Here is a 20,755-nt window from a genome sequence, read left to right on the forward strand (position 1 = left end):
TTATTAAATATATCCTATTTATTTTTATTATCTTAACTTATTTAATCTGTTTGTGATTAGACTCATCAATTCATTTATGATACGATCATTCAATTACAAACCCGAATAATATATTTATAATATAAATAAACTCATTTGTAATCTAAATAAAGTCATTTATAAGTTGAATAATTTATATACGAGTGAAAGTTCTGTAGATAGTTAATCTAGGCACATTATTGGATACACGACAGTAGACAGTGCATCAAACACATAAAAAAAGAATTATAAAATAACTATGCTCTTAATAATGATTACCATCCTCTTATACGGTGCTCTTTCCGAGTACTACTAGGGGATCATTTGCTTCGAGGTTAAGAGAACTCCTAAAATTGTAACTCTAATCTAAGGTAGGCTATTCTAATATTTACTTTTAACTTAAATAGCAGTATATTAATATTCATGAAGTGATTAGACGTTAAAAATAACTCAAATGCTTTTGATTTGACATACAAATTTAAATTAAATTATTTTGCGTATGCAATGAGATATGTAGATAATAGGAGCGATGATATAGATGAGAAAAAACTTTTAGCAAATTGGACGAGAAAACTGAGTCAAAAATTTTGGTTTGTGAAATGAGATAAGTGAATAGGACAAGAAAGAAGAGATGATTTTTAAATAAAAGATAAAATTAGACTTATGAGTATTTTTAATTTAGAGCAGAGATCATTTCATTTTATTTTTACTTTCTAATCTAGAATAATATATTCTAATCTAAAATAGGAAGAAATAATGATAATAATCTTGAAGGAAAGGGTGCTATTTTTGAGTTATTTATAGTCCTCTGCCTGTGGTTAGAACGACAAGTAGCTCTATACCAAGCAAATACCAAAACGAACAACCAACTGTAATGACCATAAATATCCTGAATTCCTAACCCCCAGTCCCGGAGTCTACAAGGTGAACAGACACGTGGCATCCATTGTTTGCTCTCCTAAATAAGATAAGAGATCGATCGATCCATCGAAGTATGACAGTGACTGACAGGCAAAGCACCGAGGCCAAGTCGACGTCATTCCATTAAAACCGCTCCTCAAATTCTGGAAGGAGGGAAAAAAGAGAACATCGACCATGTGGGAGGGCATTTACGTGATTCTACTTTGCGTGTAAATGATATCAATTAGGTTATATATATATATATATATATATATATATAATTATAATGGAGGTAGAGTGGGCCATGTAATGCAAACAGTGGAACTGACATGTCGTTCCTTGGAACCTAATAATCTTCTACTGCACCAAAGAGCACTAGGCTGGGAACAAGGCTTTTAATTTGGACAAGATGGCCAGTGCTAGCTCCTTCAATCTGATAGAGTTGTCATGGGTTTTGTGTGGTTCTAAATCCATTCCTTGTCACTCTAACCTGAGGCATATTGCAAGATATGATGGATGGTGGTTTGGATGTCATATCTTTACAGAAAGTGTTCTTTTCCACTTGGAAGAAACAGCAAGTAATTTATGGGAAACCAAGGCATATCAGGGTCGTTTCTGAAACAAGGAAAAGTTCTATATATTCTGGGAGCCCAAACTCTCAGGAGAATCAAATACTATGCTTTGATCTTGTATGCCAGGACTCCTTTAATTAAGGTATATATCTGTCTTGTTTCATGCCAGGACTCCTTTAATTAAAGTATATATGTCTTGTTTCCCACTTAGAAAGAGAAAGCTGAGATTCTCACATCAAACATTATTATTAGATATAAGATATAGATAGTGAGAGACATAATATAAGCTTCTCGTTACCATGTCTATGTGGGGAAGGCGGAAGCTTCTGTTGACAAGCATACTCTATTTGATTAACTATTACATGCAAAGTTAGAGACTCACAAAGTGGAAAAGTTCTACTAGCCTAATTATGTACAGGTTCTTAAAAACCTAATTATTCTCAGCTTAGCTTGTCCCAAGAAGGTGATATATATTATGTATATATACCGTGTGGACTTACAAGCCTCACAAAACAAAAACAAAAAAAATCCACCTTTCTCATATTTTACATTATTGCAAATAGTCTAATATCATGTTACGCAGAAGGCCACAGTGCAAGTGGCCAGAGAACTGAGTATATACTTTCAACACAAGATTTATACCCGAAAGTCTTAGTTTGCAAATAGCTAATCGTCTCATTTGCAACAAAATTTATGGTACAAGCAAGCCGTATGTCTTTATTCTTTTCTTATATTTTCCATGGATGAAGGCAAAGTTGGAATGCAGGAGCGAAGAAACACCCATATATGTATAGTTTAGGTTCTTGGAAGCATATAACTCATCCCATCCATGCAGGACGGTAAGTATTAGTCTGCGTAGTGTCTGCATTATTCAACTGAACTACATGCATGGGGTGGTTCCTGCAACCATATTGAACTGAGATTTTGCCATTGAATACTAAAAGTGTAGACAGCGATCTTAATTACGAGGCAAAGGAGAATAAGATTTACCCAATTTGTAAGGGTCCACATCCCAAGGGGTGAAAGAACGCCTCCGTTTGCTCAGGCTCGCGATCGCCGGTGTTGTTTAATGCGCCGTCATTTCCAATTTCCCATGAAAGTTGAAAGGGAATTTCTTGACGAGCTTCTTGCAGCTGAGAGAAATGGGAAACTAAACGTAGTTAGCTAGTGTACTGGGGTAAGTAGAGAAGATGATATCTCTGGTTGTCATCAAATAAAGGCCTTGTCTCTAATAAAATGAAAATGAATGAACATAGAGCTCTTCGAGAGGTACTAGATAGCATTGTGCTCAGAAAGAAACATCGGGTTTTACCAACCCTACACTGGAGCTTGAGTTTTGGACTCAGTTCTGAAAATGAATTATAGTCATGTTATCAACTAACTAATGAGAACTCTTGTTTTGGTTAAATGATCGAAAAACAAAGCTTCAACTTTTGAGGAATACACCCTAGGGGAAACAAGGTTTTCTAAATCATAGGACTTTGCAGTATACGTGCTAAAGAAAAAGTCTTCAGAGAATTGGTGTTACTACTATTGACCTGAAAAATGTAATCACAATCACAAGGATTGCTCTTTTGAGGAAAATTTTAAGGAGAAAAGGTATACAAATTAATAAAACATTTTTTAAGGAAGAAAAAAAAAAGTATCATAGCATAGAGGTTGTCATTAACAAATGATTAAGATCCACAAACTATCACACGCTACCCATTATTAGAAAGAGAAAACTTGGAACTGTCAAAGAATTCTGAAGTTACCTTCCTTCTCATCGCTTTGTTTGCTTCTTGCAACATTTGCTCCTGTTTTTGGCGACAAAACAATGAGCGCCGGTCAGGTATTAACAAATTCTCAGGCAACAACTTAAAGTAAAAAAGATATTCTGCTGGAAAATTTAGCGAGACAAATTCAAGCATAAGGTAGTCTTACCTTTCTTTTAAGATCACTGAGCTGATCAAGCATCACTTGTGTCTGCAATATAACATTCTAAGAGAATCACTACTATCCTTAGGTAAGAAAATTGATTTCATTCTCTATAAAGAATAAATACTGGCGACATGCCTAACCCCAATGAAAATTTGTATATATTACACAAAGAGCAAAAGTTCTCCATTTAAAGATGGACCCAATGAACATTTTCTTCGGTCACAATTGCAAGCGGCGATAGGAAAGCAAGATTATTGAAATAATTAATTGAGTAATTGGTGAGGCTGTACAGTAAAGTAGCGCAAGCGATGCTAAACATATTCTTTAGCTCAGATTTTGATTTGTACAATCAAAATGTCCTTCCAAAACATTTTGGGATGGCAAACTTTGATCAACTTGGTATCAGATATTGCAGAGTATAATATAGTGACCGCGTTCTATACCGATAAAAAAGAGTCATGCTCTCACTAGTCATTATAGGCCATGAACCACTTTGTTCCTGCTAACAATCTCCACTATTATCGCTTCTGGACATCTATGCAATCAAATTTTGCTTTGCTTAATTAGAGAAAAGTATCCACCTGCAGTCAAAATTTCCGAGTTCTCCTGACAAAACAACAAAGGTTTACAAAACGCATTATTTTATCTTGATGGATTGATACTCCACAGCATCTAACTTTGGTGCTTGCTATCGGAAGGCTGTTAATTCTACTTTCGTGAAAAAAAAATTAACATCAAGCAAAAATTGAAAGTTATTTTATAATAGTTGCAAAATTAAAATTTAGAAAAGAATTGTGGGGCTGCAAAGCTGTGGAATCTTTCCCTCTCCTCTAATCCAACATCAATCACCTAAGAAAACAACAGGCTCGAGAGCTATCGGTACTCATGATGGCAACTTTCATGTTAAAGTTCGACCTTGCAAACCGTGTATGCATTGCTATGAAATGTCACATTTTGCCTCACCAAAAAGTGTCCCCCAAATAAAGTTGGCTCAATCATAAAACAACTCCAGTGGCAGGTGGGATGTCCCATTCCAAATGTTTTAACTTTTAGGCATATAGTCAATACATGTTGGCTTGCCAGTGATGAGTACTTTCATCGACAAACATTCTTCTCTCCAACCATATCTCGACTTGCATATACTATCCCATTGAATCAGAGTGCACTTTCTGTATTTACTTGATATTCTTCTCTACAACCGTGTCTCAGATGATTAGACAAACAACTTATGAAAAAGAATACGAAGATATTACTAAATCCATTTTTTGTCTCCTGGTAAGTTGGGAGACTCTTAGAAAATTGAATTGTCTCATAGTAAGTTGGGAGACTCTTAGAAAATTGAATTGTCTCATAGTAAATTATGTCGTCTCTTGGGGTGTTCCGTTGTCTCTTAATTTCTTTTTTTTTTTGTGCCTCCTAGATAGTCTGTATGTCTTTATTTGCAGAACACATAAATGTCCTCTTAGAAAGTTGTAAGGTAGTGAATGCTGGAACTAACATAAATGCCCTATGTGAAAGGAGAGTTGAGGAGGACAACAGAAAATCTAACAATTAAAATGTGGGATCTGAATAAATGGTGGCAATCTTCATAAATATACTTTTCTTACAAGTATACCACAATAATATATGACAAAACTACTAAAAACAAACCTTTTTTTTATCTATGAGACTCAAGCTATGAAGACTTGTGCGTTCCTGACCATTAGGATAGCAAAATAAAATCTATAAAGGAAAATTTGGCACATGGACAAGTCATAATTTACGACGGACATGTAATATATAATCCGTCAACTTTCTGCTCTAATTGGCTTGTGTGCCATACCTTTTCTACTCAACCCTCCATTAATAATTTCTGTGATACTTGAGTTAAATAAGAAACACTAAAACATGCGAAAGCTTGCTCAAAATTATGAGATGAAGTAACTGACACTTCATGTGTCCGTCCCTCGTACGTCAAAATTAAGGTTACCTTTCTCGATCTGATCTGCTTTAAAGATTTCTCAATTTGATTCTCTAGTTGCTCGAGATCGTTTGTCCTCAGTGGACTCAAGTCCTCACCAAGAAAGTTTCTGCAGCATCATAGTAACCGCTGTATTAGCAAATGCACTAGTCGTATAGTAGATATCCCAGATGAATTAAGAGAGTAACAGGCTACCTCTGGGAGTGCTGTAATATCTCAACTCGAGTCTTCAGCTTCAGATATTCCTGATAGTTGTTCTGCATCGCAATAGGACAACAAATCCTTCTTATATATATTAGACCAGGCAACATTACCTTTGATTGAAAAATATAACCAGCCAGTTCATCAATAAATCATAATATGACAAGATAGTTAAGATACTATACACTCCCATAATTTTGCTAGTGCGGATACTACATCGGGATGTTGTGCAGAAGGTAAGTAGCCAAACTTATGTATGAGTTTTCAATTAGAAAAGAAAATTAGATGAAATGATACTGTGTCATATCTCCTGACATGAATTACACAAAAAGAAGGCAGCTAATCTTACTATTTTCTTTAAGAAAAAGAATTGTGCTCTGCATTTTAAATTGTATCAAATCTGAAGTGTCAAACATCGTTGATAGTTATTATCATTCAATGACTAGCACAATCGGCCATATCATTGTTTTGTTTTTCAGACAGTTAATAGTTTGGAAGTTTCCAGTACTTGATGAAACATCCGTGAAGAAGTTCATAGCTTAAGAGAGCAAAATAGCTTATAGAACTATAGCTTTTTAGCTAGTTAGTGCAAGACACAAAAGTAGAACTTTGCAGAACTCTCTCTTTTCATGCAGACATTAGATATGCATGTATAAATATACTACTATATGTATAGCAAACCGATTACCTGTGTCTCAGGAACTAAAACAGCAGCATCTGATGCAGCATAAGTGTACCTTTGGTACCTCTCCAGCGTCTTCAGCATGCTGCAGTGATTACAAAACAGTACGTAATCTGAGAATATTTCGCTGTTTTCTGTAAATATCGAAAAAGAATGGCATTTTCAAATCATAAGTCTGATCAGAAAAAAAAAAAAGAATAATTAGCCATCTATGCAGTCATGTTCGCATAGTTTTCTTATTACTGAAATGACCTAACTTTCAACAAATGGCAGCACTTCATTTCGTCTTCAGAAGAAAAGTTATCGATTTCCCACAGCAAACAGTAAGAAGAGGTATCAAATTGTCAGCATAACAGAAAGTAGCACTACAATTTCAAGAAAATTAACCCAGTTCATTATGGCAAGCATTAATACCAAGCTAGTGCAACCTAATCATTACACCATCCTACAACTTGAAAAAAGGATTTGAGAAGGATTTGAAGAAAATAAAGGATTTTATAAGTGCTACTTTTAAAGATCAACCACGGAAAAGCAGCTCGCTAAGTTGTTAGAAGTCCTGCTAACTGCAATAATCATCTTTTCCAGTCATAAAATAACAAATCTCGGTACTACAAACCCTAAAGCTACCTTTAAAGATCTGACTTCTGAGAAGCAAGGACAAACACTCCATGAGTTGCTACTCCCATTTCAGCTTATATTTAATATTTTTCCACCGATTTATTCATTGTGCAGAAATTAAAGAAAGCAAACGGAACTGTACCATCGAGGACGATCCACGAGCATTCGTGTACGACAAATCAAAAAAATTCCAAACGAAATCCAAATGAAAACCAAAAGTAATTAGTAAGCAGCATACACGCATCACAGATTGAGCATTCGAAGTTCATTCAGCATCTCACAAAAGGGGGAAATAGATCACAAAGATCTCCACCCAAAAAAAGTTGTAAACTTGGGGATACCTAGAGCTGCTGCAGAACTCGAACAGCTTCCCTCGATTTGAAAAAATTATGACGGCGACCTCTGCATCGCAGAGGATGGAGAGCTCGTACGCCTTTTTCAACAATCCGTTCTTCCTCTTCGCGAATGTAACCTGCCGGTTAATCTTGTTCTCTATCCTCTTCAACTGCACCTTTCCCCTTCCCATAGCTCTCTTCTCTCTCTCTCTCTCTCTCTCTCTCTCTCTCTCTCTCTAAGCTCACAGCTCCTAGGTTTCTTAAGCTCAAATGAGACAACGGAGGAAGAAGAGAAGGAAAGAGTGAGATATCGGAGGGTACTTTCGTCCGAATAAAGGCGTCAGCACCAATCTCGGGTCATCCCACAGTATACGAATCGAAACGTGTCGAGTTCGCAGTGGGCATAGTCTTACCCGCCTTTTCCGTTTCGCGCAATTGCCCCTAGAATTGGGAGGAAATTACGACTTTGCGATACCTGTGCCCTGTGGGCCATGTGCTTTTACTCTTTTGTCCCTATCGTCTCATTACCGAGTTTGGGGATGCCTTGTAGCTAATAGCCATACTAGAATTTTGGTCACGCCGAAAGAGAGAAGGGACATGACTAGTTTGTGTTTGATAGAATAAAGTAATGGATATGTAAATAGTAGTTTTGATCTTTTCGGAAAATTTAGACTAGAAGTAGGAAAATCTAGAGTACTTCTTATATTTTTACTCTTAAAATTATGCATATAGTCTAAGGAGTGTGATGATTATTTTTGATGTGATGTAGTTGATATAAAAATACAATGAATCAAATATTGATATAAAATTATGATAAAATTATATATAAGAAATAGAAATTGACTCAAGTATATTTAGTCTGATATATAAATTTAAAATAAAATACTATCAATTTCTTGTAGATATGTGGTTGGTAAGTGATAAATGAGAAAATTGAAGGAAATGAGATAACTTTAACAAATCAAAAGTATAATTATCATTATTATTTCATTAAACTTATGTATGAAATGATTTAAATAGTGTTTCTAATATAGAGCAGTGGTAATTCGATATTTGGTTACAAATCTAGAGTAATATTTATTAATCTAAAATGTGGAAAATAGATAACCTCTTGTATATCTAAGATCAGTGTATTCTGTCCCACCCATAAGTATATCCCAAAGCCACCTTGGTATTTCGAGGCTATTAATTTCACATAATGGTTGAGTTCTATGAGTATGAGCTCACAAATAGAAATTATAAATTCAATTACCATCCAGTTGTAGGATATATAGCCGGGAAGATATCACCTTGCGACAGTACAAGGTTGCAGTGGGGACACCATCACACCAAGTGAGAAAAATTCTGTGTAGCTTAGTACCTTGGTTTTGGTTGACACACCCATCTATAGTTTGGTTAATGAGAGAGCTAGTATGGTTGCGTAGTTTATAATCTTGATATCTTATGATGCCTTAATATACTCTTTTTTTTTAATTTAATCAAGAGATGACTGACTTGCTCTTTTTTCAGCTTTTGTTTAGCTTGTAAGCTCTTGAATGATAAAAAAAATACAACTTTTGTTTTCATTTACGCTGATTTTTCTATTAGATAGATATACGTGCATGATATAAATAGAATTTTTTTTTCATAAATGCTAGTAGATTTAAATTCGTTGTAATTTTTCTCTTTATAAAATTTTATAAATCACACCATATATTTTATCTATTTTATGATTCGTAGCTAATCTTTGAGGATTTTATAACACGACCTTTTTTTTTCCTTCTAATTATTATTTAGCATCGTGAAGTTATTTTAACTAACTAATGTCGACCAAATTATTAAAATACTTATACTATTCTCTCTCATTTTTATAATATTTTTCTACCATCTTTTCCACATATCCCCTCCATCATCATTGTTGTCGCCATTGTTGCCACCTTTCCTCGTTTTTCTCCCTCCCCCTCCTCTTTCTCCTCCTCTTCATCATTTTCTTCTTCTTTTTTTCTTTTTTAGAAAAAGAAAAATAGGATGGAGAAGACATGAGTAATTTAGGTATTTATAAATTATTTTAAATATTCTAATATTTTTTAATATTGTCTAAGTTAATTTAGAATGTTAACTGAGAATTATAAATAAATAAAAGAAATCAAATTATAAAATTTTAAAAGCCGGAGTGTCAATTATAAAATAGTTAAAATATCGGGTGTGTTTTATAAAATCCCAAATATTAAAGAGGTTGGTCATTTTGGAACTTCTTTTAACGGCATCCCAAGGACTGACTCGAAGTAAGAGATACACGAAGGACGTCATACGTGTCGATCCGCGGAGCAACCGTCTGCTGCGTCGGTCAACTCGACGCCACGTCCGCTTCGTACGACCGTCACATGGCCGTGCACGGGATTCTCGTTGCGGTGCCACGCGCGTAATCTCGCCGCACGTACGGCGCGAGTTTCTCGTGTTGGACGAGTTGCCTCCCTCTCGGCAGGAGCTGTTTGGTGCTGACACATCGTATCGCATCACGTAAAGCTGGAAGGTTTTTTGACGAAAATAGCCTCGTAGGAGGAGGAAAATAACAGACGGGCCCCACTTGCCTCGATGCCGTTAATCTTAGAGTAGATAGATTTGTCGCTTTACTGGGCATCATGTCGGCCCAAATTAACGGCTACACAGATCTGGGCTACCGGCAAACTACAACCGTTGTTACCAACTTCAAAATAAGCGACTTATTTTTTAAATAAATATATATTTTTTATTTAATTTTAAACATTTCATGCCAAACGTCAGAAAATTTTGGGCCTGGCCCATCTAAAGCCCATGAACTAGTGGGCCCAACTAATGAAGCTACTTGTTGTATCTAAGCATCTAATGGTTTCGTTTCATGGACCCTTTACCTTATCGCCAAAAATATCAACTCAAATACTAAACCTATATGGGCCCGAGCCAGTTTGTTCTCAAACTGGGAGACATCGATCTTAGGGATTAGGGATAAACAAACAACGTAGCCTGGTAACAGAAAGATAAGGGAAAGGAGACGCCATTAAAGATGAAGGCTTGTCCAAATAATGTTCACCCACTGTTGATACAAAGTGTATACTTGGTCTTGCTGGTCATTTCTAGCCCTAATGATATATCACATTGTTATACATCAAACCACCTTTGTGGAAGATGGCAAAGTCATTTAGGAGTTAGTTGGAAAATAAAGGTACGTAGCAACTCAGCACTGTAGAAGAAGAAATGCATGGCTACGAATGCATTGGCTTTAATGCATGGAGACTAGTAAAAGAAAGCAACAGCACGTAGAGGCTGCCCTATTCAAGATCACGATACTTATCTTGTATATATTTCCCACGACCAACTTGGCATCGACTTAGCCTTGTCTTCCTAATTACGTGGACCCTATATACTATAGACGTAGTATAATTCTAACTTGCTTTTGCCTGACCCTATCTGTACGTTAAAAGGGGGGAAAAAAAAACAAATAAAGAGACAAATAAAGCTCGTCATGAATCACCTAACAGTGCATGTGTCTTTTGAGGCTGTAAAGGATAAGAGTATTTATGAGCATCATTTAGTGTGCTGTCGTTTGTTAAAGCAACCATCGATCAGTGCTTCCATTTGATCTTAATTTTTGTACCACATATATATCTGCATCGTGTCAACTTGCCCCTGGACAAGTGACCATCAAGGATTCAAGTGGTGTCGTGTAGAGCTAATCGAGTTAGGCTGTTGCTTTTCTCTGCCAGATATTATTTACTTGAACAGAACTGCGGATTGTAGTTAGATTAATTATAGTGTATATATATTTTATGTTACCCCTATGGTTATGCTTAAAAATCAATTTATCGTACCCCCAATTGGTTTACAGTAACGTATATATTCAAACATAATGAAGAAAGTACAAATTACCATATTACTCATATAACATTATTAATTGTATTGTCTGAGTAAATATGATTCTTATATTTAAAAGGAGGTTAGATAATAAATAAGATTTGATGTATCTAATCTTAGATAGGAGAAGATATAAGATGTTAAAAATGTATTTATTTTAAATTTGAATAATAGTATGCGGTGAGTAAATTTAATGAAACGAGAATGCAATCGTGATATTTTAATATTTATTATGGTGGAGAAATTCCTTCTAGTAATTTTCTATTATCTTTTTTTCTTCTTTTTTTATTAAGTTTATATGATAAATTTAACATGAGGCTTGTAATACACTTTCTATATTTAAAGTTCATTATTTTTTTTTTAATTTTGTACTCCCCTGTCGGAGTACATGGCAGTTCCTGATAGGCTAGCAAATCCAAGGAAGATTTTTTCAGCTATTTGGCAGCCAATCAGAGGCTGCCAAGAAGAGGAATGAGGAGTTCCCTCGTAGAATCTGTGGCTGCGTGCATTAGCATGCACTTACGGGTTCGGATCCATTCCAGATTCCAATCATTATAAACGCGATCCAACGCACAACATCTGTTACCTTATGCTCTTCTTCTCCACGCTTTCCAAAGAACATAGACACAGCCTCATGCAAATCCAAGCAAGCATGTCTCCTATAGCCGGGCTACCAAGGATAAACAAGCCATCTCATCATCACCGCAACGACTCTTTCGAGCTCGAGATCTTCGACGCCAAGCGCTACTTCTCCGGCGGCGCCGACGAATTCGCGCTCATCAATTCCTTCAAACCCAGGAAAGAAGAAGAGCCTCCAAAAGCTACAACCAAGAGGAGCTTCGACTTGCGCATAAAGGAGAAGGAGAAGGAGAAGGAGAAGAAGTGCAAGCAGCCTAGCTCACCTGGCGTTAGACTAGCCGGCTTCCTCAACTCTTTCTTCAACCAAGCAGTTTCGAGGAAGAAGTCAACCAGTACTAAAAGGTCAACCATGGAGGACAACAAAGAAGGAAGATTCCTTGGTGGGAGGAGCAGCATCAACAGCTCTCGTAGCATTAGATTAACCGACGCCAAAGCCATCTACTCCTGTGAGAGCGGTGACTTTAGGGCCAGTTTCCTTTACCCCAGCACACCATCAGAGCTTGGGGAGGAGAAGGGTAGTACTACTGATCACGACGAGTATGTGGGGAAAAAGTGGGCTTTGAACAAGAAGAGTGAGCTCACCCCATGGAGATCATGGAAGAGCAGCCGGAGGAATGAGCAAGAGGAGGCTGGTGATGGATGGGAAAGCGACTCCAGCTCGGATCTATTTGAGCTCAAGAACTACGACTCAGAGCACTTTAAGAGATCCAGGAATCGACGCCATAGTATTAATAATTAAGAACTCTAATCACCTTTTATTTTGTCTTATGTTGGTTGTGGTTTGTTAACAATGATTGTGGATTTTACTTTTTAATTTGTTTGGGGGGAGTTCAACAAGAATGCAGGGTGTTATTTGTAAATTTCCTTAATTCTTAATTAATAGATTTACTAAATAATACGGGCCGTGGGCGGGTTTCTGGCTCGCTGGCAATTCTTTTGGCGCGCAAAGTGGAATAAATTACGAAAGAGAGGGAATTAGAAAACCCTCCAGGGTTGGCTCGCTGTGATCGCCTCCATGTCTATGGGAAACCCTAGCAACGAGAGGCCGGATGACCTCGAGATCACCTCCATTGGAGCTCTGTATCATGGTCATTGGGACAAGAAATACTGGAGCTGCTCCAGGGTTTGTCATCTCCTCCTCTTTTTATTTGGATCTCGTCTTTTTTATTTTTCCGACGAGAACCACCAATGATTTAAGAATCCTAGGATCTGGTGAAATTTCTTAGGGCAGCAGCGGTGTTGGTATAATAGTGAGGGATAGTTAGATTTATCTCCTATAGTAGGAGATCAATTTAATTAGAGACGTAAAGATCTGTGATGTTTTAATTTGATTGCAGTGTTGGTCTTATTTTGTTGTGGTTTCTTTTTCTATTGGTAGGGAAAAGACCGTTACCCTTATCCAATTGGTTATCATGCTATACGAACTCATGCTGGGAATACATATAAGATCGAAGTCCGTGAAGGCATCAAAGGGCCTTTATTTGTGGTAAGTTTGGCAGAAACAAGATTCTCCTGGTTTTGAAGTGTACTCCAGAGGCTTTCAGAATTTTCAACTAGATGCTATAAGTCTTAATTTTTGATAATTGGGGAAAAGTTGTATTTTTGTTTGGCCTATCCGACAGAATTGAAACGATTGAGTCCCTTCAATTTGCAGGTCACATCCACTAATGGACATTCATCCACAGGGCAAACACCTGATATTGCTTGGGAGAACTTTCAGAAGAAAAGTGGTCCCAAAGTTAAAAACTGTCATGGGAGGAGGCTTTCTTCTAAGATAGATGGGGTTGAGGTAAGTTTGAGCCACTCATTTTATGCCTTTCGATGAATGCGATGCTTATACTTTTTATGAATGCATGCAGCTCTTTGGTTTCAAGAATCCTCTTGTTCAGAGATTACTTCGAGAGCTAATGGCTGATGTGAAAGAAGCAGCTGAGAGAAATTTGTTGTCCTTGAATATTACTGATTCTTCGCAATTAAACAATAAGGTTGAAACACAAAGTTCTAATGCATGTTTTGATTTGCCTGCCTGCTTGGGCAAGCAGCAGAGCACTCGAAAGAGAAGTATGAAACACCAAATGAAGGAAGGAAGAACTAAGAGGATTGAACGTCAAGATATACCTGATTGTAAAGAAGGTGATATTGCAGAACAATCGGTCAGGACTTATTCTCGTGCCAAAGATAAAAGTAGAGAGAAATTTAAGGAGAAACATTTGTCGGATGCTCTTCCAACTCATGGTATAGCAGATCATCTTAGCTACTCAACGGGACGTAGTAATAGTATAGCTGCTGTAAGTAATGAAACTTCCTGCAAACCTGGTTGCCATTTTCAAAATGATGCCAAAGATATTAAATTTGTTTCGTCAACAAACAATTATTTGGTAAAGGAGGATTCAAGAAACTCATCGCGACAAGTATATCCACTGGATGGGGAAAGCTACCTTCCCCTTCTAGCCAGAGAAGAATTGCCAGCAAAGATGGACTGTGGTGATTGTGTTATTGAGAAACATGTTATTTCACTGGAGGAAAGCAAGCATATTAATGATTCTAGGTTTTCATATATGGAGAGCAAGGCTTGTAATGCAGAAAACATGCTGGTATTGTCTTCATATCCTAACTGTTGTAGTGTTGTAAGATGCTATTTCATTGTCTTAGCAAAATTGTTTCAAATATTTCCTACAATACTGTGTGGGTCATGCATCTTTTGTTTTGTCTATAAGTGGTTACTTGTAAAGTTGCTATGAATATTTATCTTTAATTAAGAATGACAAGGTGGTTACTTCAATCTAGCTTACTGTTGCTGCAGTGCTCCTAAATTTTAATTGTTACCCCTGTGTTACACATCGATACTTCATTTGCATGGTGGGTGTCACACTTGCTATCATATGGCATGGGGCAAGGATCAAAGTTATGTTGCTTTTCAAATATCTTTTGCTTGGATGAAGCATATACCTGTTTGATAAAGCTACGATGAGCAAGTAATCTATTTGTCTTTTTTTCAATGATTTTTCTATTTGTTTCCACCTTTGTTTGACCTCAAACTAAGCTGATTTTTGTCAATCAATTAGCTTATCAAACAATAAGCTAGAAAAGGGGAACCTTATAGCTGTCGTGAAAGATGGTAATAGTTTTTACGAATATACTCCAATGTGTTTGTCCTGCCATGAATCATAGTGCGAAAGGTTGGAACTTCTGATTTCTTTGACATTACTGGATGCTGGCCCTTCTATGATTCATTTTTACATTTTTAACACCATTTACACTATCTTGATTTTCTGTTATTGAAAGGACATTTGTTGTCTAGATGATGACGCTGAATTTACAATTTTCAAGGGAAGTTGTGGGAGCAAGAAGAAATGAAGAATGATCATGTGATTAAAGAATCAACATTTGTAGCAGACCCTTGTGACTCAGATGCTTTACCTGGAAGTATACCAAAAGAGTTGATTGACATACACAATCAGTGTACTCTGGAATGCATGCATCCCATGCCAGACGGAATTTCCTACCTAGTTAAGTGCACCCCGGATAACGGTAGTTCAAGGGTGATTAAAGATTCACTTCCAGAAGTCAACCCTTCTCCTGGTTCCTCAAATCCAAGTTCTGAAAGAACTGATTCAGATTCAACAGGACAGGAATTAGCAAAATCTATGATGGCCTTTTTGCTTCCACAAGCTGTTCCACTTCTTAAGAAGACTTACATTAAAAGGAAGTCTAGGCATAGAAATCGGGAAGCAGATCCTAAGTATTGTTCCATTTTGACTAGGACCAATTGTACTGAGAAGGTTGAAAATGATCGCATCTCTGATGACATATGTGGAGGTAATGATTAATTCTGTAATATCTGATTTAATAAGAAGAATTTTTGTTTTCTTATCATGTGCTAAGAATTTCTCAATTTAACTGCATGCTCTTGAAGTTTATAAGAGGATTAGATGCTATCTGAAGTCTGAATTTTTAGTTTATATTTTGTAGGCAATCTCGAAGTGAAAATGCTTGCCCAAAGGTCAACAGAGAACATTTCAGAGAAAGGACTAGACTCTTGGACATTACTTCATGCCAACTCCCAGTGCAAAATGACAAAAGTAAAACGTCCTATTAATGATAGCATGAAGAGTCGACCATTTACTGATATTTCAAAGGAGGCCAAGTCTGTAATTCCAGATAGCTTTGAGGATGATCCATATGTCTGTGATGTCACTATGAAGAAGCCTTCACCTTCTGATCATAGTGAAGCCAATTATGGGCATTTCAATGAAACCAATCTAAATGCTGACTCTTCAAAGTCACCTTTTAGCAGAAAAGGTGGTAAGGAGCATTCTAGTTGTCTTCTTGAGAGCAATGATATTGATGGTGTAGTTATGCTGCAAAATGAACTTGAGAAGGATGACATTATGTTATCTGATTCTCTTCTAGCTTGCTTGGAAGAAGAATTTAAGGAAAAATCAACAGTTGAGGAGGACAAGGTTTCTTGCCCTGCCTATCAAGGTGCTGATTGTGTTGATCATATGCTTGCACTAAATTCTGCCTCTGTCGTGCATGATGTTTCTCAGCACTTCAATAATACTACAAATGATTTCATCCCCATTACTGTACATTTGTCAAACCACGGGCCTTCTGGAACTGATCTGGCTGATGATTGTTCACAGGATTCTCTACAGAGCCCTACAAAGTTGAAGGATACAGATGTTTCAGTTATTAAGACAGAAAAATCTCACTCAGGTAATAACCATGGATGTTCCATTCAGCATGAGCTTATTTACTATGACGTGCAAACCCTGCCAGAATCTAGAGATAGTTATGGTCAAAATATAGAAGGTCCCACTGGTTCGTTACAGGCAAGGCCTCACCCTAAGGAAGCAGCTAATGCAACTGGAGATTCATCTTCATTTTATACACAAAATACAGTAGCTCAGACTGAAGTTTTCCTGCCTAACAACGAAAGAGGAGACAAGTTTCTTCATGCAAATAATTCTTCTAGGAACTACGACATTCTTCTTTCAGAAAGTATAATTTGTCGAAATTTTGATGATGCAGATCTCGAGAAATATGCTATTCCCAATACATCAAACAAAGAAGAAAATGGTGGTTCTGGATGTAAAAAAGATAATGCAGAAATAAGGATTTCAGCTGCCAGGGATATCGAAAATAATGAACATAACCCTCTTTTGGAAAAATTGAAGAATACATGTGCATCAGAATCTGCCTTGTATGATCCTGCTCATTCTGTTTCTCAGGATTTGGTTAAGAATGCCACTGAAGATATTCAAGCTAGGGTTGTAAATGACAATGCAGAGATGAGGATGGTAGCTGTCAGTGAAGTCAAGCCTGATGAAGGTATGCCCTCTGGGAGCAAATTGGAGAGTATTTCTGCATCTGAATTCAATATATCTGTTCCTTCATATGCCGGCCATCAAGATATGGTTAAGAATGTTGCTCAAAGTGTTAAAGTTTTCAACTCTAATATTCATTCTCATTCATATTTTGAAAAGAACTGTCTAGATTCTGTTGATGATATTCATGAATCTCAGAGTTACTGCATAATGCAGCAGAATAGGAGAGGCATGGCTGTCCTAAGCAGGAAGTCTGTTCTGGAAGCCTCTTCTTGTTCAAACCCGCTTACAAAGTTGATGGAGGACAAGCATTGTAAAGATATCTTCAGTGATAAACTCGAGAAAAGCCATATGAATGGTCTTCCATCTCCTGATGCAGAAGAAATTACAGAATTAGGCAGTCCAATGAAGCTTGCTGGCTGCTACTTGCATCCCAACCATGTATTGTCTATCATCTTAAGCTCAAAGGAGGATTTCTTACAAATTTGTGTGTTGTGCGGCCTTTTGGAGGACTGCAATAGGTATCTTTACATATATACTGTTCCTCTTCTGGAACAGAGAGAAAAATGCCCTTCTTTTAGTGCTTACACTACACTTGTATTGCCTCCCCGGAATGGACTTTTTAAAGGAGATGTAAGCTGTCCACAAGTCTTGTATTGAACTTACGTCCATTTTACAGTATTGCATCTGCGACTTGCCGACTTTTATCTGTCTTATTCTTTTTTGCAGTTACAACCTGAACAATATGGATTGCAATTCACTCCTGATGGTCAGTCACTTGTCCTCTTGACAAGTATCAGAACACCTTATTGCAGGTTGAGCACAATCTGATTAATCTTTGTCGGTAAATAGCATTTGGCTTTATTGAATCTTGTTTGATGCCAATAAACCATAAACAACTGGCAGGAATCAAAGCATTAGCTGTTTGTGCCTCATGTGCAAGACGCAGCATTGCGAGAATGATGGTATAAAAATTGTCAAGACAAACTTTGGTTATGTTTCACCAGTTACCAGCTTAAGGGCATACGAGAAGATCTCCTGCATTTTAGTCTGTGAACCAAATTACCTTATAGCGGCTGAACTCAGTGGGAAATTGCATGGCTGGATGATGAACTCAGGATGGAGGTAATCTACCATACATTGTTCTAAATTTCCAATATTTTGATAGCATACTTTGGCATGGTAATTTCCTTGCAGTTTTCAGTTATTAGCTTCTAATTTTTCTGGGTTTAATGGTAATAAGTTTATATTTGGCTTTGGGTGCGTATAATTATTTAGTGCCTTATATTGGTATCTCTATGTTACTTGAATTGCAAAACAATTCTGTCATCTATTTGATGTATATTGGTCTTGAAGCAGGTCAGATCTGCCTAAACGACAATAAGATCTCTGTATCTACAGTTAAGGTCTTATGAGACAAAAGCAATGTCCTAACTAGGCATGTCTCTGTTAATTTTACTTTAATTTGTACTTCCAAAGCAAACTGTTTCTATATAATATACCTTTTATTTTGGTGGATGGTTATGCTTTCTAACCTTTATGATACATTGTCACGCTATTCCTTACCAATGCTTGTAGTTCTATCTTGGAGGAGTTCATGTTACCTAGATTTGGTAATATATCATCTTCGATAGTGGAGCTGAAAAGAGTATCAAGGTGTCGCTCCTTTGTTATTGGCCATGATGGGATAGGTGGCTTTGGCTTATGGTATGTTGAGTTCTTATACAGTATCCCCATATCTGGATTCGTGCTATTTCATTACTTTATTTTCCCAAAGTTGAATGTATCTACTACTTATTTGCTCCTTTAGAAGTTAAGTGAAATGACAACTAGAAGCCTTTACTTCATTTTTCTCTAAAATATTTATCTTTTAGGGACATCTCAAAGCGTGCACTCTTGTCAAGGTTCTCAGCCCCAGGCAACACAATCTTCCAAATTCTTCCAGTGGGCTTGGGCAGCTTGCGAAACATTGACATTCTTGCTAGCAATAGTGATATAGAGGAGAACTTAAAAATAATGGCAACAAATTGTTCTACAGAAGCTGGTGGAGATCCTTTTCTTATGCTATCGGGAGAAGACATAGCTGTTTGGCTTTTGGTTTCTGCTGCTTCAGCATCAGAGTTTCAGTGTCATTTTGAGGTGAAGGAACCTGTCCTAAGATGCTGGAGGCTAGCTCTTTTAGCAAAGAATAAGGTATTCATGGGAAGTATATTAGATCCAAGGTACATCTGCTTCCCTACTTTATCCATTAAATAGTACTGTGTTGAGTATGTTTTCTTTTCTTTCTTTAATAAATGTTGAGTATGTTTCTGAATGTAAAGATGCTTGTGTCTGACTTCGCAAGATTCTTCTTCTTCTTCACTTGGAAGCTATGAGCCTCATATAAATGATCATTTGATATCCTCGGCTTCGACTATATTTATTTTCTTCTTCTTCTTCTTCTTCTTCTTCTTCTCTGTGAACCTCATAAATGATCAAATCGATATCTGCAGCTTCGATGATATTTATTTTCTTATCCTCAGCTTTGACGATATTTATTTTGTTATATATCACCAGAACATACTTAGTCAGAGATATTTATATCTTGCAGGGCTTCTGCTATGGGTGTCTCAGCTGATTGTGGGATTGTTGGAACATATGAAGGTCTCTTGTACAAGTGGGAGCTGTCTACAGGAAAAAAATTGGCCAACATCCATTGTTTCAAATGTACGTTGCACACATACTACTCCATGATGGCTGAACCTATTATGTTGCCTTCACTAACCTAGAATGATACAAATCTGATCTCCTTATAAGAAAAGGACAACCATTGTTAAAAAGGACAAAGAGTCAATTGGCTGTCTGAACTGGGAAACAAGAATTTCTCCCATTTTCTTCCAATTATGAATGCAGAATGATACTTAATGGTCAATAAGAACTAGAAAGTGTGTATATATGGATACAGTTAATTGTCTAACATCAAAATTGAGCATAGTCAGGATCCCGCATGATTTATGATGAACTAGGTAGATTAATATTCATGGTTTAAACAACAAAATACAGGCATTGACTTGAAGATCACATTTTCTTGACACAGTTTTTTTGATTAACTTGGGATGCTCCACGTGTTCTATGTAATGTTGCTAATAAGGTGACATTATCTGAGTCTGCAAAGCAAATATTTTATGCTAATACTTTATTGTGATTTTATCTGTTGGAATCAGGTGGAAGTGTATCCTGTATTGCAGTTGACGCCCAGTCAGGTACAATGGCAGTGGCTGATAATAAGTGCCAATTGCTAATTTACGCCCAACCAAGGACAAGTATGTAAACTGAACTGTGCCATTTGATGAAGTCGATCACATTTCTGGTGAAATTCGTCTGTGGGATAATGAGTTCACCTCAGGACAAATATCGGGTTGTCGGCGGCACTATAAGAATTCCTTCTTTGGTTGGTACAATGATTTTGCTGAGCAAAGAGGTGGAGCAATCTATTGCCGTGCATATAATGTATTCTTCTAGTTAAATGAAGCAGGCACTGCTCTTTTTTTGTATGTAAAACGATAGGCTACCTAATCATGGAATGCAGCCCTTGTATAGCGTCTTGATGTTATTTTTGGTTGCATAACATTCTATTTGCTGTGCATGGTGGAATTGATAAAAGCACAAGTTAGGTTAACTCAATGTTGAGGTACCACTGCTGAATGCTCATAGATGATATTTTTTGAAAA

The 20,755-nt window shown here is 36.9% G+C and overlaps 2 protein-coding genes across 7 annotated transcripts; one reads left to right on the forward strand and one right to left on the reverse strand.

Annotated features, from left to right (window-relative positions):
- Nucleotides 1–1,940: 1,940 nt before the first annotated feature.
- LOC140785273 (MADS-box protein EJ2-like) lies at nt 1,941–7,505 on the reverse strand. Of its 2 annotated transcripts, XM_073133081.1 has the most exons (8): nt 7,213–7,505; nt 6,260–6,338; nt 5,566–5,627; nt 5,380–5,479; nt 3,414–3,455; nt 3,245–3,286; nt 2,481–2,623; nt 1,941–2,390 (listed from the first exon to the last, which is right to left on the reverse strand). In XM_073133081.1, exons 1-8 carry the CDS (start codon nt 7,395–7,397, stop codon nt 2,309–2,311), a joined length of 735 nt encoding a protein of 244 aa, XP_072989182.1. In that variant the 5' UTR covers nt 7,398–7,505; the 3' UTR covers nt 1,941–2,308. The 2 variants fall into 2 exon arrangements, with proteins under 2 accessions (XP_072989182.1, XP_072989183.1); XM_073133082.1 differs by lacking the exon at nt 3,414–3,455 and having other exon boundaries at nt 7,213–7,485.
- A 5,197-nt stretch (nt 7,506–12,702) lies between these two features.
- LOC140784837 (uncharacterized) lies at nt 12,703–20,708 on the forward strand. Of its 5 annotated transcripts, XM_073132423.1 has the most exons (13): nt 12,703–12,838; nt 13,094–13,201; nt 13,370–13,504; nt 13,575–14,309; nt 15,051–15,534; nt 15,688–16,434; nt 16,750–17,678; nt 17,775–17,860; nt 17,952–18,170; nt 18,624–18,752; nt 18,920–19,267; nt 19,636–19,751; nt 20,249–20,708. In XM_073132423.1, the coding sequence occupies exons 1-13, from the start codon at nt 12,731–12,733 to the stop codon at nt 20,353–20,355; spliced, it is 4,251 nt and encodes a 1,416-aa protein (XP_072988524.1). In that variant the 5' UTR covers nt 12,703–12,730; the 3' UTR covers nt 20,356–20,708. The 5 variants fall into 5 exon arrangements, 4 of the variants coding, with proteins under 4 accessions (XP_072988524.1, XP_072988523.1, XP_072988526.1 ...); XM_073132422.1 differs by having other exon boundaries at nt 15,688–17,678; XR_012108320.1 differs by lacking the exons at nt 18,920–19,267; nt 19,636–19,751; nt 20,249–20,708 and adding an exon at nt 18,405–18,483 and having other exon boundaries at nt 15,688–17,678; nt 18,624–18,751.
- Nucleotides 20,709–20,755: the final 47 nt, after the last annotated feature.

The sequence above is a fragment of the Typha latifolia genome, chromosome 3 (genome assembly GCF_019914945.1).
Source record: "Typha latifolia isolate L0001 chromosome 3, TyphaL0001v2, whole genome shotgun sequence".
In the NCBI taxonomy this organism is placed as follows: Eukaryota; Viridiplantae; Streptophyta; class Magnoliopsida; order Poales; family Typhaceae; genus Typha; species Typha latifolia.